This window comes from Serinus canaria, chromosome 3 (genome assembly GCF_022539315.1).
Source record: "Serinus canaria isolate serCan28SL12 chromosome 3, serCan2020, whole genome shotgun sequence".
In the NCBI taxonomy this organism is placed as follows: Eukaryota; Metazoa; Chordata; class Aves; order Passeriformes; family Fringillidae; genus Serinus; species Serinus canaria.
Window position 1 is genome coordinate 76,967,893 of NC_066316.1, and position 24,647 is coordinate 76,992,539.

General features: G+C 40.8%; 2 protein-coding genes across 5 annotated transcripts in view; one reads left to right on the forward strand and one right to left on the reverse strand.

The window, feature by feature from the left end:
* Window positions 1–123: 123 nt before the first annotated feature.
* On the reverse strand, window positions 124–21,258 carry CASP8AP2 (caspase 8 associated protein 2). Of its 2 annotated transcripts, none has more exons than XM_050972733.1 (10): window positions 20,866–21,258; window positions 19,644–19,719; window positions 18,411–18,491; window positions 16,478–16,578; window positions 15,227–15,301; window positions 13,932–14,047; window positions 9,607–12,104; window positions 5,684–8,609; window positions 4,058–4,157; window positions 124–2,774 (listed from the first exon to the last, which is right to left on the reverse strand). In XM_050972733.1, the coding sequence occupies exons 2-10, from the start codon at window positions 19,690–19,692 to the stop codon at window positions 2,718–2,720; spliced, it is 6,003 nt and encodes a 2,000-aa protein (XP_050828690.1). In that variant the 5' UTR covers window positions 19,693–19,719; window positions 20,866–21,258; the 3' UTR covers window positions 124–2,717. The 2 variants fall into 2 exon arrangements, with proteins under 2 accessions (XP_050828690.1, XP_009091886.3); XM_009093638.4 differs by lacking the exon at window positions 20,866–21,258 and adding an exon at window positions 20,040–20,487.
* A 157-nt stretch (window positions 21,259–21,415) lies between these two features.
* The window catches only part of MDN1 (midasin AAA ATPase 1), a 92,615-nt gene continuing 89,383 nt past the window's right edge, over window positions 21,416–24,647 (forward strand). For 2 of the 3 annotated variants that reach the window (XM_050972730.1, XM_050972731.1), the window contains exon 1: window positions 21,417–21,593. In XM_050972730.1, the coding sequence (XP_050828687.1) occupies window positions 21,492–21,593 (102 nt within the window). In that variant the 5' untranslated portion in view covers window positions 21,417–21,491. Of the gene's footprint in view, window positions 21,594–24,647 lie in introns of all 3 variants that reach the window. The other variant, XM_050972732.1, reaches the window with a different exon arrangement.

Genomic DNA, 24,647 nt, shown 5'->3' on the forward strand with positions numbered 1-24,647 from the left:
AGGTCCTGTTTCATAAGTGGCTTAAGGGTTTTATGTGGTTTGTGAACCTCTCCAATTTCCAGTCACATTCACTAAGAAATAAGCAGTATGTACTCAGAGCAGTAATTGGAGCAGAGCAGCAGCTGACAACTTCCATGTTTATTGGCCAGAACATCAACATAGCTACTCACTTATACAAACTAAGAGAAGTAAATTTTAACGCTGCTTCACCACATGTGTAGCTGTCAAGCTGACATTAACCAACAGTTCTAGAAAATATTTTGATTTACCTGAGGTTTCACAAAGAAGACTGTAGAATTACATACAGTACATTTGGCATATATGTATCAAAATTCTTGTTGGAGAAATAAATTACAAACAATGTTACAAAACCACTCCAAGCCAACCTTTGTTCAACAAGAACGTGTGTGGGTTTTAGAATTTTATTTTTTGTATTGCTCTTACAGTAAGCAAACTATTCAGTTTATACAAAATAAACCTGTAGTTTTATATACTTAAAAAAATCATCTTTGGCTAAACAAAGCTCTTTCTATTTTTATACATATATTTATATATATACAAACATCAGATATTTTACATGACCACACAGGAACCTGTACACATAGATACAATAGAGAGAACATTAACCAAGTTTCACACTTTACAAAAAAGGAATCCAAGTCAGATTCAAAACCGTCAAACTCTGCCCCCATCACCTATACAGATATGAAAGTAAGTAAACACACATAAGGAATAAACAACTTGGTAATAAAATACTGCCTGCCTTTTTTGATGCAGAGAGGAAGCACTTAAGTGGAGAGAAGTGACTTCCCTCAGTGCCTTCAGTACTGTGCACATGTTGATCTATAAGGATATGGTTAAAAGGACACTCTTAGGAGAGTCTGGTTTTTCCACACACATAAACACTTCTTGGCAAACTGACTATTCTGAAAACAGCTTCAGTTAGATTTAAATCTCCAACAAATTAACAGTTATCACAAACCCGTGCACCGATCCCCCACTGAAATTACCAGGCACTGACAGCAAAGCACGGAAGGTGAGATTTGATCACTGAAAGCAAACATTTCAGAAACAAGCACAAAAGATGGAAGACTGCCAGAACTGACATCATCACCCACTCAAGTTGTTCCTTGTAACAGTTTCCAGAGCACTGCCTAAAACAAGGACAATGCACTGTTTGGCAGCACAACAATCCATTCCATAGGTCACATGTACGATACTCCAAATGGGTCAGTGACAACATCACTGACAAATTATCTGATGGTTTATTAGAAAGAGAAGTCTGTCCCATTAGTTGGAGAGGGAACAGAAAACGTGCTGACATTGAAGAAATGGCCACTGGACTCTGAAAAAGAGCCAATTCAATCCAAGTTGAAAGGCAATGCACTTAGGTGAGGGCTATTAAATGAAGTCTAACTGTACTCAGCAGATGCTCTGACTGAATAAAGACTACAGCAATTCCAATCCTCTGTAGAAAATAAAATCTCAAAAATTAATGAATTCATTAAACAAAACCCCTTGCAACTTCCAGGGATGTTTCTCAGAGAGAAGAAAAAACAAAACCTTTTTAGAAATTTGGGATAAACAGCAGTATGTATGAGATGTGTGTGTAAATATATATACACACACACACACTTCAGGTATGTTCTAGTAAAACTAGAAACAGTTATAACAGATTTTTTTAAAATAGAACATAATGAATTCCTAATGCACTAAACAATGTGTAAAGAGATGCAATTGCTGTCAAAACATGCTAAGTTGACAAGCTTTTGAAAACTGCCTGCTTTTATGGAAAAGTTTTGCTTCTGGTTATTAACTACAAAGTCGTATTTTATGAAACTGTAAAGGTCTGTTTCTAATTTTTTAAAAGAAAATAAATAATTTTTAAAAGAAAATCACTTCTCGATATTTAATTTTTTTAACAAAACAGAATGTTTATTATGTTGAAGACCTAAACAAAGTACCTTTTCCAGATGTAATTTGGAACAGAAAAACATAATGGCCTTTGCAGAGGAGTGTTTATGTAAAGTAACATTTATGCCACCCTGCACACTGACTGCTCTGAAAACAGAATCTGTTAGATTTACATCTCTAGTAAGTAAACAATTGTCACAAATGGTTGTTAAAGACTAGGCTGCAAGATCCACCTCTTCCTGAGCAATAGAATTCAATTACTAGATAAGCAACTTTTGAAATCATCGCTATCATTGCCCTGCCTTATTTAAAAAGAAGAAGTCCTCACTTCTTAAAATATATTCCACAGTCACCAAGATGACCTACTTGTCATTTTCCAGGATTATGTACCAACTGGATTCCAAAGCACTCTTACTTTTTAAGATCACAGTTTGACATCAGCACACGCAGAACTACCAACAAGTGAAGCAAGAGCCATCACTTCCACTCTTGCCCCTGTCTCCACCGACAGAACACCTTTAACTAATAGGAGATAACCCCCTTGAAATGATACTGCCCCATGTGCAGTGGCAAAGCCCATTCTTTCCTAACCACTTGGTTTGTGAAGTTCCCTCTGTGTTACTCTGTTAAAGGAGTTCAGAGGAAACTCAGACAAGTAAATACTAACAGTGCACAGGATTTACCAAACTCAGTATTCTGACTCTGATACCTCCCCGTAATCCCACCATATGAATGCAGTGGCTCCAGTCCATCCCTGCAGGTAACAGCTAAGCCCTGAAACCATGAAGCAACTTGGATGGAGTCTACTTGCACTTGGATTTCTTGAACAGCTTCATTAACTGCTTGAATCTTTCTGAAACCTAAGAGAGGACGAAAAAAGAACAGCATATCATTAAGGCCCCCGACTTCCATATCTACCCAGACAGGCTGATCTGACATCAAGTTTTTTTAAGACCACCACTATTTACTTTGAAGAAATTTTAGTAGAATTTTAGGAGCATCATTAACAAATTAACTGGATCTAAGAAGTCTTCTATACCTTTCACATTCAAAATAGCTTCCAGGTTAATCAAAGATAGCTTGAGCCAACACAGGTTTAATACAGGTTTCCCTACAAGGAGGAGGAAAAAATGCAGGCTTCAAAGCCAATTAGCCTTGAATTTGCCACACATACCCATGAGTAAGATGCAAATGTAAAGACAAAAGCTTATTTTGTACTCCACAAAAAGCATAATTTATTGGCTATTTCCTACCCTCTCTGTTGCTTCAGGTATTTTTTGCTCATCATGGAATAATCTGCCTGACAGGGATTTTACATAACTGGTCTGTAGATAAAGGCCTTTTTGCTGAACTACAGCTGAAGTAGTGGCCTCATTCAGCCCTAAGCTACTACTTTTTATTGTATACATATTGCTATAGCATATTGATGATCCACCAAACTGGGAAGAGAGGCATAAATGCACAGATAACATTTTATCTAACCAGCCACCCCAACAGCTTCTAAACCCCACAAAAACTCCTCAACCATACAACACAATATCCTAAAAGCCAATCCAAATCACACAAGATTTCCTAATGGAATCAAATGTGTTTCTCCCTTTCTAGATTTGCAGGATACATATTAAGAGAGCAACTCAACTCAAGTGTAAAGTTAGATGCAAACCTCTGGGAATATTCTACATTAATTTGGTATCTGCATCCTTTGAAACTTTTACATTAAAAGGTGAAAGGAAAAAAAGAAACGCCTTCATTAAAAATGTCCTCTCTGCACAATCATGATACTTTTTCTCAGCTCTAAATTGGATATTTTTTCTAATTTATTAAAGGTGTCCAAAGACTTCAGGCCTCTCAAAATTGCCTTTCTTTATCTAAGTGCTGATCCAACAACAGAACAATCCTGTTGTACCTGGATTATGAGTGGAGCAGTTCCAATGTACCAACCAAACAGGCACTCAGGAATCTCCATAACACCCTATGTGTATTTTTAAGAACTAACAACTGGCAGAATCAAAGATTCTTTTTTTCAGGAATTTCCCAAAAAAGACATGAGGAAAAGAAATTTACAGATTTGCAGAAGATCTCCAAAGATTTTTGTTAAACTGTAATTGTAAATGTAGGATATACAAAAATGATCATCACCTACCTGATTTGGGCTTTTGTTCAGCCTAGTGGCCAAGGAAATAAAGGTTTTGCTTGATGGTCCTTTTCTCTGACATTCCAGTAAAATTTCTCGGTCATCATTTCTACAGCAAAAATGCATTTTTAAAACATGAATACATATAGTTGTGTAAATGTACACAAACAAAATAATACATACAGGTATATATAAAAATCAGAGTATTTCCAAACAACAAAACATGAGTTAAAACAGCAGTAACAAATTTGTGGAGGATCCTTTCCTCTACCAGCACAGTGTAACGGAGTCATTAAGAACAAGTGGTAGAGGAGATGACATTCCCTTACTAGGAAGGGCAGGATTGTTAGAATAAAGCTAGCCCCAAACCAAAGCCAAAGGGTTTTAAGCTTCTAAACCACATATTTATACTTGAATTGAAAGGAATTGGACCTCAATAGAGGTCAGCATTCCAGCCTCAGTTTGCACGGCTGAACAGCAGCTTTCACCTAAGGACCACTGATGTTTGACTTCTTTAAATGGCTTAATGTAACAAACATACTCAGAGCACATCTACTGCTCACATGAGAATAAAAAACCCAGGAGTCTATTCTGAAGTGCATCACCAATTTTCTGCTTGTCTCATCAATGAATTTAGGCAAAATGTGTATAGACAGCAATTTTATTTGGCTGAAACCTATCATACTTCAACAAGTTATATTTATTTTCTTCAATTTCAAAGAAAAATGTAATGACTAGTTATTTAAATAAATGTCTATTTAAAAAGAAGATAAACAAAACCTGCAAAACTGAAAACCTGGTCATATTCATACAGAAAATTGTCTCTTTCTACCTTGTTGATTTGCACATTAAAAAAATCACATTAGCTTTTGCTGTCTTTTTTCTGTGAAGGAACTGGTCTTCTTTTAAAATGCTACCTAGAAACTTACTATGTCTGAACGATAGTTTAGAAAAGTCTGTCCTGAAAATTTTAGAAGCCCCTTTATAAAGTGTTCATTGTGTCAAGTTATAGCAAGAACAGCAAAACTTGCCAACTACAGTTTCTTAAAAACAAGAATACACCACAGTAATTATGCATGTATTATTGACACAGACAACCATCTCATTTGTCACCCACGTCCTGCAAATCACTGAGTAGAATTGCTGACTGCTACATTTCCACAGACTGAGCAGCTCAGACCCAAAACCAGAAAACTGCTTGCTCTCATGCCTTCCCTCAGAGGGGGAAATCCTCAGCTGTTCTTCACCAGACACCAACGCCTTGTAGGAACATTAAGGATCTTCATCCCCTACCAAGCCTGGCTGGAATTTTTGGACAGAAAAAATAAACTGGGCAGGGGAAATAATAAGAACATGGAGTGGATTACAAAGGTCTTGTTACCTTGGCACATAAGCTTTCATAACAAAAGCTAAAAGGACTCCTGCTTTGGGAGATGTGGATAAGAGATGGACATCAATCTCCTACAGCAATCCTGCATTGATAAAAGGAGGCTCCCTTTCCCCTTTCTAGAGAAGGGTGTAGAGCTACCAAATAACTTTGGTCATTAGCTAAATACCCTTTTCTTCCCTCTTTTCAGTGTTTCACATAGTTTTAAAAAACCCTAAAGTAATCAAGCAGATCAAATCAGAAATTACCTTGTCCAGGAAACTACTACTTCTCCCTTCTTTTTAATGATGTTTTTGGCATAGAGGCTAGGTGATGATGGAGATGAAGCCAAGGGAGATGAGTCTTTATTCTGCTGGTCATTCTTCTTACCGGAACATTGCTTGGGTGATGAATTTTTATCTTCAATCCTGACATTACCTTCATCACCCCCCTCACCTGCTGATTCAGTTCCTTTTCGTTGCCTTTTCGAATTGGAATTCTCTTTGACAGTCTCTTTTTTCCTCTTTTTATTAGTTTTATCATCTATACTTATCTGACACCCTCCACTAGTCTTTGAATTGGGTTTTGTTTCAAGATCACATTCACCTGCTACAGTCACATTAGAAAGCTCTTCTGTTAGCTCTACAGATGCATCAAGGCACTCTTCCAGTTCTTCCTTTTTGTCACTAACTTCTGAGTTTCCTGTTGAAGTTTCCCGAGTCCCGTTATCTGCTCTGGATTCCATTGTATGACATGAAGTTCCACCAGCAATACCATCTGTTATGCATGACTTCATACTGCATCCAGCAGGAAAAGAATCTTGAGATCTAACATGCATTTCAGTTATCTTTTCAGATACTTGCAATTTCTGTGCCTCAGATTGCTCAGAGCCCTTATCTGGGCCTTCAGTGTAATGACTCTCTTTGTCTAGAGATTTTCTACAGGTTATAGGCAAGCCAGTAGTTTCTTCCTTTCCAACAATACTGTGTGACTCCTTCAGAGGCTGAGCTAAGGTAGGATTTTGTTCTTGTTCGGTGCTGACATGAGGCAAGTGATCCATCTTACCCAGATCTGGTTTGACAGTTTCTTTCACAGTGGCACTCTGGCTGTCCTTTTCTTTCCCCCCAGTTCTCATTTCTCCTTTTCCAGTCTTGGCTGAGGATGCCTGTGCCTCCTTCACTGGAGCCATCTGGTCAGACGCTGGTGAGGCAGATGGCACTGCCCGCCGAATCTTTACAATGAAATGATCATTGGATTTCTCCATGATTACTGCTTGCATCGGGAGGCTGGGGCGACACTGGAAACCGGGAGCAACAGGCCGACTTGTCCACGATGATGAACAGCTTGATTTACTGCTTGAGTTATCAGACTCTAAAGCCAAATGAATGTCTTGTTCAGTGGCATCCTCCTCTCCAAGAAGTGCATCTTCGCTGTAATGTGCACTAACAACACCCTCTGGAGCTGAGCTAGAATTATTCTCAGGTTTTAGGAAGCTGAGGTGAGCATCTGATTTCAAAGGTGATGGAATTGTTAAGGAAACGGCCAAATCTTCAAGAAGGATAGAAGAAATACACGATTTATTCTTCTGTAAATTGCATTCATCATCTTTGCACGAAGATGAGTTTGTGGAAACTTCAAACATACAGCTCTCATCCAGCACATCTGGATCAACGGGCATCTGAGGCCTAGATGCTAATGAGGGAGCTCTTACAGGTGAAACAATAGACCAACTAATATCCTCATCCAGTTTACAGTCCATACAAGCCTCCTTTGGAGTGATGTCCTGCTCCAGTTCAGCAATATTATCCCTGCATTTATGACTGTCTAAAAACTGTTTTTCTGGAGTCCTGAATTCACAGTCATTTCTGTTGATACTGCCACCATTTTTTTCCAAGAGATCAGAACCTTGTAACAGGCTTTTGAAAATTTCACCCATTTGAGCATCACTTACTAGATTAAATGTAAGACTGGACGCTTGTTGTTCTGTGAGAAGTTCATAACTGAGATCAGACTTGTTAGCATCTCTGGACAGCTGGAGTCCTTCCTTCTCATATTTAACACCCTTCAGTGGAGTAAGAGAGTTTTGTAAATTGTTCTCTTTAGAGAGGTGAACTTTTGTTTGGGAATTTCTTGTGTTATCAATGGAATTAAGACATTTTGTAAAGGCACTTTTTGGTGCACCTGTCTTATTTTTCTCATGGTGACAGTTAGATTGTTCATAATCCACAGTTTGTTTTGAAATATATTCTTCAGGCTTTTGAGAACCTTCTTTCAGGGACTTTTTTCTAGATCTCTCCACATCATTTTTATGACCGATCTTGTGGTTTTGCTTTCCGGCTCTTTCAAATTTCCCTTCCTCACCCTCATTTTCCACATCACATAGCTTTATTATAATTCTCCTTATCTTTTCAAATAAGTAATCAAGCTGTTCATCTACAAATTTCCACAACTGTTTTTTCATATCTGATACTTGCTGGTCAAAAAGACGGTCCACTATTGCATTCTTTTTAACTTGTTTAAGTTTCGACTCTATAATATCACAGATATTCAATTTTAATGTATCACCTAATGCACACATCTTGGAAAAGTTCAAGTATCTTATTAATGCTGTAAAATTTATAATCCCAGATTCTATAATTCTGTGAAAATGCTGAACTGGGAAGTGTACTTTGAACTTCATATAACTTTTCCTCATCTGTTTTCGTATAGCTCTGAGCATCTGCATGATTTCTTGTATATTTGAAGGTTCAACAATAACATGAACTATTTTTTCCAGACAAGCAATGCTCACAGTTTTGTTTTTCTTCATATTCTTTGAAGATCTGAGGGTCTGATTTTTATGCCTCTCTCTGTTCTTTTGTGCGCTTACTTGCACAGAAACAAATTTTCCATTACCTTCATTGCAGTGCACACTTTTGCTAGTTTGATTCTGCGGGCTGCTGGTCAAATTTCGTGTCTCAGAAGAAGCTTTCGGTCTTGACTTTTTTGTATTTTCAGAGCCTCTCTCTGGTTTAGATCTTTCTTTATCTTCATCACTACTTACGATTTCACCTTCTTCTATTTCATCTGAAGAGATACTCAGCCGAGACTCCATCTCTAAGTGTTCATCAGACATGCTCACTGGCTTTTGATTTTCTTTGTTTACTTCCTTTGACAAGTTCTTTGAGGGACAGATGACAACAGTACTTTCAGGCTCTATAAAAAAAGAAAACAGTTTGCTAATCACCAAAAAGAATGCAGTTTGAAACAGATATTTTCAGAAAAACAAGATTCTCTTCTGTAGACCGATTGCTCAGAACTGTTTGAACTCATGAAGCCTGAGCTATAATGAGTTTGGGTGGTTTGCTTCAACATCTGCCAGTTTAGTGTATTTCCTTGAGCTTTAAAGGGCAAATGAAGCTTTATTTTGAGCAGATTTTGAGCTTTAAGGGGCCTCAACATTTCACCAAACATATGTGAACTATCTCACAAATACATCAAATGGAAAGACAAAAACAGCAGTTTTCATGAGTTTCAAATTTCTTTCCATTTACTTCAGCAAGTTTTCTGGTTACTGTACCAGCTAAATTATAACTCTCATATCATTATGAACAAATGTTTACATACAATAGCTGGCTTTTCTTTTAACAATTTCCAAACTAAAAAATTGAGAACAAATGACCCAATAATGTTTTAAAAACCCCATACAGAGTTACACTCTGAAACATAAGAAACCAGATTTCAATGCCACTTTTCTAGTACGAAATCTAAACTTTCAATAATTCTTTTTGTTTTAATTGCTGCAGGACATTACAAGGAAGACTTAAATTCACAAATACTTGAAAGAATATTATCCTACTTAACTTTTGCTTCCACAATTTCAGAGAAAAAACTAAAAAGATCTATGCAAAACTATCCTCAATTAAGAAATGTGTATTTTTTTCAGTAAGTTAATACAAAACTCTTATTTCAACCAATCTTCTGTCAATAGTGACCAACTCCAATTTTAGAGCTCTAATATTCAAATGGCTAGAATCCTGGCTGCAACATTAAATGCTGCCACCACTAACAAAAAGGACCACTGGGACATACACAGCTCAACAAAACACGATTTGTATTTTTCAGAAAGCAGTTAGAAGTAATTTCTGCTTTCCATGAGAGGATCTTCTAGGTTTTATGTAGAAAATAAATTAGAATATATACATACAATTACCTTTGTTGTAAGTCTTCACAAGGCCTTTACAGGGACTTTCCATCTTCAGTGCTCTAGCCAAAGGACGTATTGGACTGTTCAGTGGGCTGATGGCCTTTGGAATATACCTCAAGTGATTGAGATCAATGCTCAGTATTGAGCTGTCATCATCAAAAGAAACTGGGTTAGTTTCTCTCTCTTTAGTTACAGGACACATCTCGCCACTGAGAGAAGATGCTGTTGCAGTACTGTTATCAGCTAGGTCTGGCCCCAGATCACAAGGATTCTGGTCAACCAGTGGCTCATCCTTATCACTTATCCTAGTTCTGTCCAGTGAACGAGATGTACTCATATTAACTTCACAGATACTCTTTTCCTCAATGGGACAGTCAACATTTTCTGCAGCCATGTGATCATCACCCCTAACTACTTCCATTAAGGAGTCTGGTTTTGTTTCACTGCTATCATCTGCAATGTCAGAGGACTCCAGGTCACCAGAACTTCTGGCTTCTGAGTCATCTAAGACAACATTTTGAGAGCCACTTTGATCTGCAGAGCTTTCTGTGTCAGCAGCCAGCCATATTTTATCTTCCTCTTTCTTTTCTGCTGCTGACTCTAGAAGGTCTCCCATACTTTCACTTGCAGGTTCAGGTCCTGCCACTTCTGCTGGTACATAATCATCCTGCATCTCACCCTCTGTCACAGGCAGCTCTTCACACTCTGCCACACTCCTTGTCACCTTCAGGGGCAAATATTCAGGGTGGTTCAGACCTGTCATTGCTGCTGTTTTTACTGAGGCTTCCAATCCAGCTGGATCACAAGCCTCTGCTGCTTCTGAAGGCCTTTCAGACTCCATCTCATTAGGAACCAGCACCTCTGCTGCTGCTGGCAAGGCTTGGGGCTGTACCTGACCCCCTTCTTCTTCTGGTAAGGTTTCTGAGCTTGGCTCATCAGCTGTGACTGCAGGCAATGCTTCAGCCTGTGCTGCATCTGCTGCTGCTGCTTTCAAGGCTCCATTTTCAGAAGTGACAGAAATAGGCAGTGCTGGTTCCATGCTGCTCTGAGCTGCAGTGCCCAGAACTTGTAGTGCTGAATGACTGTGCTCTGTGGGACCACAGTCTACAGGGTGGGCAGAATCTAAGAGCTCTGCTTGCAGTGTGAGCTCTGTACCTCCCTCATCAGTGGCCTTTTGGGAAGGTGTTTTAAGTCCATCCATTGCAGAAAGACATTGCTTCTTATTAGGAGAAAGAGTTAAATTTAGCTTTTCCATAAAGCTGAGTTTTAAGTCTTTGCTTTTTGGCCCAGTGTGCTTACCTTTAGTTTTGGGCACCTTATAATCTTTTAAGGTGTCTGCTACTCTGGATGTTTCTTCCAGCTTACAGGATTTGTTTCTCTCACTTTTTGTAACGTGGGTACCTTTCTTGGAGTCTTTTACAGATTGGTGAGAAAATTCTTTTGCAACTTTTTTTTCATTTCTAAAATGTCTATTTTCATCCTGATCCTCTCTTTCCCTTTTCCTTTTTTCCTCAGTTCTGTGTCTTTCTGATTTGGAATGTGCTGTTTCCCATTCATATCTACTGCTACTTTCCTTCAAGCGTGGATATTTATGCTCTCTGCTGCTGGAATTAGAAGGTGAAGTCCTTCCTTCTCGAGAGCTATGATCATCTGTCCCCCTGTCTCTCTTGCAGTCAGTGTGTTTTACTTTTCTAGACTCTTCCACACGACATTTATGTGATTCATGAAGACTCTTTGAATGTTCATTCTTGGAGTGTGGACTGCTTCCCCTGCTAGGCCTCCTTGCTTGTTCTTGCAGCTTCTCATTCGGTTTATTTTTTTGGCCAGCATGTTTTTCACCTTTATCATGTGTTTTAATGTCTTTTTTCAATACATTTTGTAATCTCTCATCAGCATACAATTCACCTCTTGTTTGAAATCTGTCTTTACCAGCAGTCTGTTTCTCCCAGGAAGAAACACCCCTTTCTACTCTTCTTTCCACACCTGGACTGCATTTGAGTTTCGTGCTCTGACTTTTTTGTTGCAATTCATTTTTACTAGCCTTCTCTGAGAGGGCTTTCAGCTTCTGTTGAGGATCCAAATTCCCCTCCTCACTGTCCCCATCATTTCCAGCGCTCTGATGCACTTCTTTTCTGTATTTGCTGCCATTTCCCCTGCTGTGCTGTTCGTTACTTTTGCTTTCTTTTCTTTCCTTTCTGTTCTCCTTGGTGGAGGTATGGTCATAGCTCAGGGCACACGTGTGAGTACCATCATTGCAGAGCTCTTCAGGAGGGTACCTTGGCAAAAGTGGAGTGTTTCTTTTTTCAGAGCCACACTTCCCACTGTCTGGGTTGTGAGATGAGTAACTGTGGTATGCATCTTTTGAACAGTCATTCTTCATTCTATGCTCCATCTTCATATTGTCACCAAAATCAGAAGGTCTGAATTTGGAATCTTTTGTTTTAGTTGATCCTGGAAGGTATGTTCTGGCGAAAACACTTCGATGGTTGGGAAATTCTGACAGCCTGTTCATGAAAACAAAAAAAAGTTATGTTATTTAAAAATTTATTTAAACAGAACTGAAGCTGAACTGCAATGAATCTGCATTTCTGTAAAAATTGTTAACACTTTCAATTTCAAGCTGAGAAAAAAAGGGTGATATAAAAAGACATTTAATAATTTCCATCAGCACAGAACAAAATAATGTAATTGATATACATATTTTCCAAAAGAAATTAATCTAAAGAAAAACAAGATTTATAAAAATAAATACTTTTTGAGCCTAGGCAACAATCTCAGTAATTCAAATTAGCATTTCATTGTCCAGTGATAAAAAGAGCTCTCCCCCAGAAAAAAAAAAAAGTTGTCCTTTACAGCATTAGTGATTTAAAATAATAATAATAATTTAAAAACCATCAATAAGCAAATAAACTACATTTGGGAGTTTTTGCAAGCTCCAGAAAACAAGCACACATTATAGATAGATAACCAAGATAATCAAGCCTCATCAAGGCCACATGATACTGCTGAGAAGTCATCATATTAAAAATAACTTTAAAAAATCAAATTAGAAAGAGCATACACGTGTGATTAATGTAATTGTATCCAAGCTATGCTTGTTTGGTTTTGTGGTTTTAAAGTGGAGGGGTTTTTTTTTTTGAGATAAACACTAACCATTCCTTGAGAGATACTAACTTTGAAATAATCTTTACACATAGATGTATTGCTTAAGAAAAGCTAATTTACTATAAACCATGCAGCAGACAAGGCATATTTCTAAGATCTCAAGGTGCCAATATCCCCACAATTTGCCATGATGGATGCTTCCAAAATACCTAGATAAATACCTTGTTCACAAACTTTCACCACCATCAGATGATATTGAAATGAAACTTGTAAAGTATATAAAGTGGTCAAATATTCAAAACAAAAAAGCGTTTTTCAAAGAATTTAATTTAAAATTCAGAATACTGCACTCAAAGGTGTGAAAATGACAGCTGTTGTGTGAAAGCTGATGAGCTGAAAGAATTACACATGTCAAAACCTCTTGATCTCCATCAGACTGTGCCTGGTAACTCTCTGTATTTAGCAAAGAAACCTGCATGGTTTATATGCACGTAGCCTTTAGCACAGAAACCTCAAAGGAACCTTCTTACAACATGTTTGGTGCAGGAAAATATCAAATGGTCAAACCAAAATACAAACAAACCAATGATGTGTGACCCGAGTGACAAGGAGGCAACCTTCTGACAATCGGTGTCCTGAATCCTAAACCCCTGCTCTGGCTTTACATGGTTCAGAAACCTTACTGTCAGCTACTCTACCAACCATACTTCACTGAATCAACTCCTTCCAGTAACATCAGTGGTACACAGAAATAACCAAGAATTTTCCAGTTGTTATCCCTCACCACTGAAGACAGGGATTTCATATCTTGCCAAGAAAACATTATATAATCTATTTATTCTCAGTCATTGTCTGAAAAGTTCTATGGAACTCATGTCTGAGGCCATAAAACAGACACAATTCAGCTTCAAAACTAGTAAGATAATGCTTTCAAACATGCAAGGTGGTTAGATAACTCACAAGGAACAGTGGGTTACAAACAAGCAAAAATTCATGCAAATGATTACCACTTGGACTCCTTCTTGGTTTCTTAAGTAGAAGCCCAAGACCTCATCAGCAAAGGAAATCCCTATTTCCTCTGATTGTACTGGTCCTAAACTACACAAGAATTTACTAAGTAATGATTATTTCATTAATTTTTCTGGAAATACACACAAAAATTTATAGCAAGTATATAAACATGATCAGACCATAAGCATGTTTTCAGTTCTACTCTCTATTTGTACCTTTGATGCAGATGACTGATTTCTTCATCCTTACGGTTAATTTCCACTCTTGCTGTTTTGATAAGGGCTGAAATATTCTTTTTGAGAGCCTGGTTTTCATTCTGTAGAATGATATTCTATTTTAAATATTTAGAAAACAGACAGCAAGAGAGAGAGGGAGAGAAAAAAACAAGAATTAGCTTGGGTATCCAACCATGAAATGAAAAACAGTGCAAGAAAACCATTAGAAAAGTGTGCCCACATTGGCAAAGTAACAGTAAAACATATACAAAGTCTTTCAAAGAAATTAGAATTACTAAGATCCAAAAAAGTTAAGAGTTGGTTTTTTTTTTTTTTTGGTAACATTAATCACATTTATGCTTCTGTTTGTAGTAATTACTTCAAACATTTCAAGTATACAATTTAGTAAAACTGATATATGCCATAAAACAAGTGAGCTAAAAAATGATAATCCACTTCTTTGCTTAATTCTTTTACTCATTTATTTCTTTCTTGGTCATTGCATCAAATGAGAGATGTAGCTCTCAAGCACTTTCAGAGAAAGAGGGTAACTGTATTTCTTTTAAAGTATCAAAACCAACCTCAGGCACTTTTTCATTCCAACATTTCTAGGTATGATATTCTACAACCCTGTCAACCCTAGAAATATTCCCTTCTCTTGATAACTGTCCTCATCAAAGCCTACTCAGAAAGGCAGAGAAGTTTTGCAGAAAACAATACAGAAGTGTCACAGGGCAGCAGCTGCTTACGACAGCAGACCTTAGAACCTTTGGGAGTTATGTGCACTGTGCAGTACCACACACTGCAGAATTGCCCCAAATAACCCAGCTCTACAGAATGGCACAGCAAGGGAACACCAGCTGAAGAGCAGCTCACACTTATCAGAATGGCACTATGCTCAAAGCAACACATCTGCTTCCAGTTCTAATGACAGCTCAGGTGCCTTCACAGCCCTGTCCCTAGAGCATTAAAAAAACAAGAGTACTGGACACCTTTCTGATAACTATTCATCTGACACATTTACTTTTCTAATCAGGAAGACAGAATATGGCTTTTAACCAAATAAAGTCTTACTGCACACAACACTGTGAAACATTAATTTACCTACTGATCTTGTCAGTAGGCTATCCCCACCAACCATCCTAGGAAGACCACGCTCCTAACATCCTCAGGGAAGCTTTACAAACCATCCATGCAATGAATCAAGTCTAGAAAGCATATGAAATTCCTTTCTCAAAGCAATACTCAATTTACTTTGCACGATCTTGACAGTATTTCCCTTTGAACTACAATACCTGTGCCTGTATTTCTTTAAATTTCTTCATCAACTCTTTAATTTGCTGCTGACATTTTCCATATTCTGCCTGCAACTGTCAAAGAGAGAAAAATTCACAGCACAGAAGTGGACTTAGTTATACCAAAGAGTTGCTCCTCTAGAGCTATAGTTAGTTTATATATACACATTAATGTACATTACAAACCTCTGTTTTTTTCCCCCAAAGGAACATATGAAAGCCATATTGAAACAAAAGGCTCCAATATGCTCCAACTGGTATGCAGGTCTCTAAAACAACACAAACACTCAAGAGGAAATCTATGTGTGCTTGCCTCACAGTCATAGGTTAAGAATAACAGGAAGCCATATTATTGTGAAATTAAAGTCACAAGTACCAAGGAGCAGGAGTTCTGAGAGCCAAATGGATTGCAACTCTCTTGACAGATCTCATGTAAGACAAAACAGGTAAGGAAAAACACACCAAAAAGTTACTACAACAAACTTGGGCTGCAAAAATAGACTGCAAAGGACACGATCCTGCTGAGATCACAAAGTTAAGTAAAATAAATTTGGCATGAGCTCTTCTTTAGAGGCAGATAGTGACAAAGTTTTCACAGGAGAATGGACAACTTCCATTCAAACAAACAATCAACAATTTTCAAACTTGCAAAGTGATATTTTCATCACTCAGCAGTCCTGGAGGTTTCACTCCTACTTATTCTGTAACATTTGTTAGTGCCTGTCCCTTTCATGCCATTTAAATGTGTCTTACAGACCCAGGTATTGGTGATGCTACTTAAGTGACCATTGTCTTGATTTGCTAGAAGCAGTTACCTACTGCATGGCCACCTTCAGTCTCAAGGACAGAATTTAACAACACATAAAATAGATCAAGATTTATCTGCTTTACTCTGGTAAAACTTGTTGGGAGAAATATCAAGACTAGCTTTGTATCAAATGTCAGACCAGATTCTTGGCTACATGGAAATCACAATACATTTTCCCATAATACAGCTGATAAATGAACTGCATGCCAAGGATGAGAAATGGGAACAGATGTCACACAGAGTGACATTCACCTGTTCAGATGAACTTGTTGTTCTAAGAGTTTATAAGCACACTCTTGTTTTTACTTATTTAAAAAGCCTATCTTTCCTACAGCGTGAGCATGCTGACATTTTCTGTACTTCACTTCTCACACAAGGAAATTAGGAACAAAATCCCCCCCAAAACACCACAAGTTTGGTTTTTTTTCCATGTTAATACATACCTCATCATAGGATGCTTTCTTTGCAGTCCCTTCTTCAATTAATATCTCATCAAATAAATTTAAGCTGCTTCTAGATGGTGTAGTATTTGGAGCAAAATTGTCTGTATAAAGAAAAGCAATTACATGAGAAAAAAGGTACTTTTCTAACCATGTTGCATTGTGTACACAGTTCTGTTCTGTCTGTGCATTTTGGTTTTACTTCTTGCACTAACAAGGTAACAACACAAAAAGTAATTATTACATGCTCACATCGTACCATGTTGCAATAAGGTACAGAGATATCTTGAAATAGCCATCTGCAAGTGAAATGAAAGTGAAACAAAAAAACCCCAAACAAACCCCAAACAAACAAACCCCCCCCCCCAAAAAAAAAAACAAAACCAAACAATCAAAACCAACTGACAAGCCAACACCCAAATTATTTAATTATAGTGCTTTTTCCTCAAATCAGCCTGGGTGCCCTGTTCACCAAATACACTTAACTGACAGGACCTGGCTTATGACACCCCTGAAATACAGATGCATTTGCAGACAAATAAATGAAGTCAGCTATCAAAGCTGTGCTTCCATCCTGTGGACAATACCATAATGCAAAAAGTATTATTAACATAGTGCAAGAGGATGTATAAATAACAGGTTATCTGTACAGAGCAAGATCTCACCAGCCCTCTCTGCAAATTTAAAAAGCCAAGGTCACTCAAAACTGGACTATCTAAAATGTTTTCACTGCATTGCTATTCATCCTTGCATCTTTAATGTTTACTAAACAATGCACCTCCATATGAGAAATATGAACTTAAGAAATACAAAATGCAAAATGAGAAAAAGATATATAGATGCTTTATGTCTTATGTAGGATATAGTGCAGTTCTCCACAAAAAAAATCAATGGTCTTACAGCAGTAATATCAGGAGAAAAATAACTGCTTAAATACTAGAAACAGCATTTCATTAAACAGTACTCAAAGGCCCACAAAAAAGAACATGTACTGAATCCATTTATTTCTCACTTTCAATGAAGTTAAAAAAGGAAAATAATTTACATTAGCATTGTGTAGGCACACAGTTTGTGGTAACTGGGAGTGGGGCTGTGGCTGAGCCTCATGCCCAATGGGTAGAGCTGTGAAAAGCAGGTGAGCAGCACTGAAGGTAATGAGCCATGGAGTGCCCAGGTGCACTGACCAACCACCAAAGGGAACAGAGGGCACTCAGGTGCAATGCATGAACAATCAGGGGTATAAAAGGTTGGGCTAAAGCCCAAGAAGGGCAGATACCTGCAGCCTTCTGATATGATGTCACTCTCTATGGGCAAATGCCTGTAGCCTTCTGGTGAGCTATGGTGTTACTCTGAATGGGAAAACGCTCAAAGCCTTCTGAAATTGTATGGTGATACTTTGTGTATCCTGACTGTCTTCATGCTGGCTGACTTCACTTCAGCATGTGCTGCAACAGCATGTCAAATTTTTGGATGGTAACAACAGGCTTAAAGGATATCCTGAATTTACTGTATCACATTGAAAGTATGTTTTGGATCTCTCACTGGGAATTTAATGATCAGTGACTGTTGGGTCTGATCCTGAAGCCTACAAAAACACAAAATAAAGGTGTTTTTTCCAAGGTAAAATGTCCTGCTATCAAGGCACAGATAAAATAGCTAAGCTTTTCTACACCCCTATACATGCTCAAGTGTCTTCAAATTGCCAATATCAGAGGAAAACTGTCTTTCATTCATTCAGCTAACAGATTTAAGAATTCTCTGCTGCATTTATACAGCCTAATATACAGGTCTTGCATTTTGACAAGTTGCTTGCTGAAGCACAGCTTAAACCAGCTAAACGTAAACTTAAAACTAAATATTGTTTTACTTGAAAGCAGCCTGAGAAGCAGAGACTCTGTAAGGTGCCAAGCCAAGCAGAGAGACACAATTTACCTACCAGAAACCGACAAACTGCTGTCCAAGCCATCATAAATATCCACAGAGCTCTCATCTCCTTCCCTGAAGGGGGAAGCTTCAGCTAAAGCAATGGGGAAAAAAAAGGCCAAAATTATCATTTAGTAAACTAAACTCTACCTTTCCCATAAAGTAAGCACAGCTGCAATCCTAGACCAGCAGAAAATAGTAGAGGTAATAGTAGAGACCAGTAAAACTGTTATCCAGGAAAGTACTGCTACTGTGGAGAAAAGATCAGTCACCAGGTAGCAAAGACAGTCTTGTAAGATCAGTTTGTAAATACTACAAGAACTGTGCATAAAGCAAACTCTATGGCAAACAGAGTTTAAAATGACAAATTAAGTAAAACTGATCTAACTTTGAAACTGTTTTCTAGAATACACTACATACAAAACTTTTATTTTTGTTTTTGAGTTGCATAAGATTTGGTATGATAAAACCACTACAAGAAAATAATTCTGGCTAAAGAGAAAGTATTGTAGTAGTCTATATCATTATATAATACCAACAATTTGCTTTAGTATTGCCATCTACTAACACACTGATTCTGTGAATGCATTTTAATCTAAATAATGTCAGTCTCTATGTCTTTTTGCAATGCCTCTTATCACTCTCATGTCCTCTATGCGAACCTCTTAATTTCTGCAATAAATATTATTTCTATAAAGAAAAGCATCAATATCCACAGTCCTTCTGAGGCTAGGAATCTCCCAAATGTGTGTTAAATCAACCAACTGTGGAGCTGGAAATAAGGAGTACCTTGATTATGGGTACTGTGGCAGGTACTGTGATTACCTTGGGTAAAGGCAATGGCAAACCTTACCCGTACTTATGGGTACTGTGGCAGTTGGTGGCACACTGGCTCTTACAAACACCAAACAAAGGAGCAGTGCCCCATCCTGTTCAAATGCAAGCTTCATTAAGATACAGTTGAAGGTTTAACTATACACTGTGAAAGACAAGGGGGAGACCAGTTCCAGACTCCCTCAAAACATTCCAGAAATCCAGAGTGCACAGGTATGGTTTCAAAAACAAACTTACTAATGGGATATGGCTTGCATGATATTGTGCCACAACCAGTTAATTACGTTTGAAGCTCATGAGTATTTGTCACAACTTCAGATTTGTTTTCTGAGTTATTTCCGGACCTATGTATTTGCACAAGACTGCCTTCATTAATTCCTCCCGAGCCAGAAAATAATCTAACACTTCTTACCACTGTAGCGGATATCGTACAGTCCCAGTCCATCCTCATCCGCTGCCATGATACAAACTCCCTATGGCTTCCCCATCTACAAGGAAAATATCAGAGCAAAGGGAACCAATTAATCGACAATTTCATAACAGCAACATAAAGCAGCATCATCATGAAGTATGTAAATTACACCTGAGCTACCTGTGGCTCTTTTTCTTCAATAAAATCCAGCATTAGAGTAAGAAAACTCTTGGATCAAGGTAACAAAATCAGCTTTTAAGAAACGTAAGAAATTATCTGTTACTTAAATACGCATTCTGAAGATGTTTAACTGTCACTTATTGATCCTACAAAGAATTTTTGACATGAAAATCAGCACTGCATTATATGAACAGGTTATCTGAACGTGCAGCTTACCCAGTTAAAATAATCTGGTTTGATAATTCCGATTTCTTCCCTACTGATCATTTAAAAGCAAGTCCCCGTTGTCTGATACCACCACCCAGACCAGTACCGGGCTGGGGGGCTGGCAGGAGGGAAGGCACAGGCACCCAGCGGTGCAGCCCGCTCAGAGGCAGCAGTTCTTCCCCTCGCCCTCTCTGCACACGCGGGAAGGAAGGGGCTCCCGCCCGCCCCAGTTCCTGCCGCGGCTGAAGAGCTCGGGACCTCTCGGGGGTCAGAGCAGGAGCACGCCCGGTGGCGGCCCCAACAGCCGCCGGCGGCGGAGGGCAGGCAGGCTCTGGGTGGGTGTGCCGTGGCCGGGGGGGTTCCGTGCCGTGCCGTGCCGTGCCGTGCCCGGGGGAGCGGTGCCGTGCGGTGCGGCGGGACGCGCGCAGGGGCAGGAGCGCTCACCGGCCGCCGCCGCCGCGGTGCCGCAGGCCGGGCGCGGGGGGCGGGGCCAGCGCCGCGCCAGCCAACGGCCGCAGCCGCACGGCGCATCCGCCGCCGTGACATAGAGAAACCCCACCCCCGGCCCCGAGCAGTTGGCGCCAAAGTGAGGCGCGCGAGGCGACCGCGCCCCACCCCCTCCGCCGTGGCCCCGCCCCCTCGCCCCTTCCCGACCACGGGCCCCATCCCGGCCCGGCCCCGAGCGCGGGAAATCGCGCGCTGCTCCCGGCGGGACGAGCCGGGAGCCTCCCGCCTGCTCCGGCCCGGGGCTCACGGCAATCATCGTTCACGTAGGCCTGGGCCGAGGCCGCTGGAGGCTGCCCGGGGCTGTGCCGCGCGACACACATGAGCTTACCTGGTGTCGTTCCGCGCTGCTGCGACGGTGATCCCGGGAAGCCAAAGGTTTAATGCCGGCGGCTGCTGCTGCCGGCGATCTCGCTGCCAAACCTCTGCAGGGACATCGTTACCGCCCGACAGCCGCGCTCGGCCTTCGCGAGCGGCTGCCGCCGGGGGCGTAACGCTCCTGCCGCCCGAGCCGGGGCCACCCGCTGCCGCGTCCGTCACCGCCCGCCCACGGCCACCTCCCTGACCCAGATTTAAAGGGCTCGCGGGCAGGCGAGTCTTGCGGCAGCAGCGGCAGGTGGCTCTCCGGGGGAGCAGAGACCCGCGGAAGCCGAGGGCACGGCAAACGCCGCCCCGCACGCGCGGCGTTCCAGCGCTCCGAGCCAGCGGGAGAGTCTCGCTCAGCTCCCGGACGGCGCCCGCGCGGGAGGGGAGAGTGGCGCCGTGCACGCTGGGAGCTGTAGTCCGGCAGGGCGGAAGGCGCCGCGCGGGGGGCGGGGCGGCGCGGCGGCCGCGCTTCCCGTGACGGCGGCGGAGCGGAAGTTGGTAGTGCCGTGTCCGCCGCGCGCCGCACGTGCTGGGCGCCGCGCGCCCCCTCCGGTGCCGTTCCCCTCCCGGCACGGGACGAGCGGCAGCGGGATGGCGGCCGAGCTGCGGCTCCGCCTGGCCGAGCCGCTGCAGCTGGTGGCGCGCAGGAACGAGAAGAGCGGTGTGGAGCTGAGCAGATTCGTGGCGAAGCAGGTGAGGAGCGGGTGGTGCGAGGCGACGTGGCAGCCCCCGGGCGTCCGTACTCCCTCCGTCAGGGAAGGTCTTTTCGCACTGTGGAGCGAAAGGAGCGCACCCCTCTGCCTCCCCCGTGCCGCCACCTCCTCCCGGCAGCTCTGTGTGTGCCCGGCCCTCCCGGCCGTCCCTGGCCCTCGGGCAGCCGGCGGGAGCTGATCCCCGCTCTCTCCGTGGTGCTGCTTCTTGCTGTCCTCGCCCCTTTCGGGGATGCGCGGGTGCAGCCCATGAGGAAGGTCCTCTTCTCTATCCTGGTACCCTTCCTATCGCGCTTCGCCCCGCAGTTAAAATCTTCCGTCCATTCCGTGCCGCCTAAGGTGACTCCGGAGGCGTGTCAGCAAGACGTGGTATTTTGTTATAAGCGCTGAGACAGTAACTAGTCCCTACCCAGTTGTTGTTTTGCGTGTCTTATTTAATTACCTTAGAGCAGCACGTGGGATAAAAAAAGGCATGGATTTTCTAAGTTTTGCTTTGAGGGTTTTTTTTTTTTTTTAATCACAGACTCCGGGTTATAGTGATGCTGAAAACATGGTCTTATAGTCACCTTCATGCTTCGGCTGCCTTAGCTCTGAGAGGCACACCTCCTTTCTAGGAGAGTTAAGATCGATCTTCTTTCTTTCTCTGAAATGCTTGAGGACGTGTAGTAACAGCGTATTAGCACATCAGATATTGTTTTATTAATACTTTCCGTGACAGAGCTTTTGAAGCCTCAGATGTGTACACATTTTGGGGCTCAAAGTCTCTGTTTCTCTTTGAGTGTCTAGGAAATGTCCCAGTTGTTTGAAGAAGAAAAGTCTGAAGTATCATATTTTTTCAGAATATTGGCTTTCAGCCTGAGTTGCTGTCGCAGTTATGGTTGGGGAAGGCTTTCATACTGGTACTCAAGGTTCTTTGTTGGTAGACAGATGGCTCTTTCTTCTGTAGCTGCAAATGACAGGATCAAAGTAAAATTGACACGACTATACAGTCCTGAGTGGAAGCTAATTGGTGGGAAGCAGTGCTGAGAAGTCGCTTTTCCAGAGAGAGAAGCTGCTGTGAAATTGAAAGGGGGATGATGTGGATACGAGTTGTAGCAGACAGATGGAGGGGCGAGCCAGAAATGAATCACTGAGATGTGAGATTGGGAAAGACACTGTGCCCTTTCCCTTTCGATGTGCCCTTTCCCTTTCGGTGACTGTTCTGAGAAATGCTTCAGGTTTAAAAGCCTTGCTAGGTGGGAATTCCTAAAGAGGGAATTTGATTGTATGGAGGGAGCCTGGAACAGCACATGAATTAACATTGGCACATCCTTTTGAAAACTGAATTGCTGTTTCCAGGCTTGGAGGCTACAGCTCTAGGATTATTTTAAGCTTGTCTTGCCTGTAAACAAACTCCATCTCTAAACATCATACCTGATTTCCTGCTTTGTATATAACCTAGGAAGCATACAGTCTGGAAATGTAGAGCTCTCTTTGCTCTACAGCTTTATGTCTTTCTGGCAACATATGTCTTCAACAGTATTCTATAAAGGAATGAAACTTGCCCACAACTGCTAAGTAAGGAGCAGTTATTTGGAGTTCATAGTATAGCACAGTTCATGTGGTCATGAAAGGTTTTGTTCCCTGTGTTTGGGTATGGGATAGAATTAGAGCCTTTTCTGTAAAGTATTTTTATATACCATGAACTCTGCAAAGATACAGCTAATTTCTGTGCTCTTAATGAGGAAAATGGGATGAAAAGCTCTCTGAACCAGTCTTTGTTCCCCACTTTTACATTTTTGAATAATTTAAGCAAACTATAGAAGCAATGGGTCTCCACAAACTGCTGGAATGTGCTTTTGGCTCTGAGTTACCAAAGGTCTGCCAGAAAGTCCTCCTGCACAGAATTCCAAATGTGAATTTTGTGCGAATGTATGTATTTGGATGCCTGTGATCATGTAATTTCAGCAGAGAAGTTAATCACAGAGAAGGGTAAAGCACTCCTAGGAATGGAACTTGAATGCAAAAACACCCTTACTGGTTTCTGTCCTTTGCATCTACCACAGTGCTTATATGGAAATATATGTGTCAAAGAACCTGACCCCTTGGGATGTTTCTTCTGTTTAGTCTGTGCACCCTTCCTAAGTGGACAGGAGCTCTTGAGCACACCATTCTTGATTTTTGTTTTTTAATTTGTTGGTGATTTATGTTGGCATCCTTCATTTTGTGTTTAATTTTCCTATGAAGCAGTGAAAGTTGTTTTAATAATAATTCCAAGCTTTTATTTAGAGGCCTTCAGTCTTAACATTTAATGTTGAGAAATGCCTTTATTCCTTTATATTAATAAATGTAGGAAAAAGGAGATGACCTAGTGGTCTCAAATTCACACAGTTACACTTTGTCTGTCAAAAAAAAGTCCTGATGCTCTGGCAACCAAGGCAGAGGTTTTTTCATTCAAAAATGTAACTTCAACATTTTGTTGGAGAGATTAGTTAGACTTTACATCATGTAGCATTAGAAATAAGGGAAGGTATGTTGCACTTTGGCTTCCATCTTGGGCTGTATTGTCATCTCCTTCTGCTGTGTTTTGAAAAGCTGTGATTTTTGGCATACCTTATGTGAACAATACAAAGTCAACGAGAAACTTCTTTCTTGCATCCTCTCTTGTGAGGGAAAGATCTGTCCAAGATGTGTTGGAGGAGGTTTAGGAAGTTCCAGCTTGTGAGACTGCATATCACCCCTGCTTTTTTTTGTTTGTCTTGAACTGTGTGGGTTGTAGGAAGAGTTTGGGCTCCCATTTTGGTTTATCTTGCTGAACTGAACAGCTGCCAAAGAGTGGTGCTGCTCTTTTCTTTTAGCCTCTTCCTAAGGCCAAGCCACACCTTTGTGTTGCTTCTCTTATCTTGATCCCAGTAAGAATGCTGATTTGGAAAATCCATTCAACTTTCCCACCCAGTCTAAGACTCTGTAAGAAGGATTAGTTTGGATCGTCTTGCTAAGTTGGTTGCTGCACAATCATACAGCTGTTGAGTGAGAGAACAGAGAGAACATGTGTTCC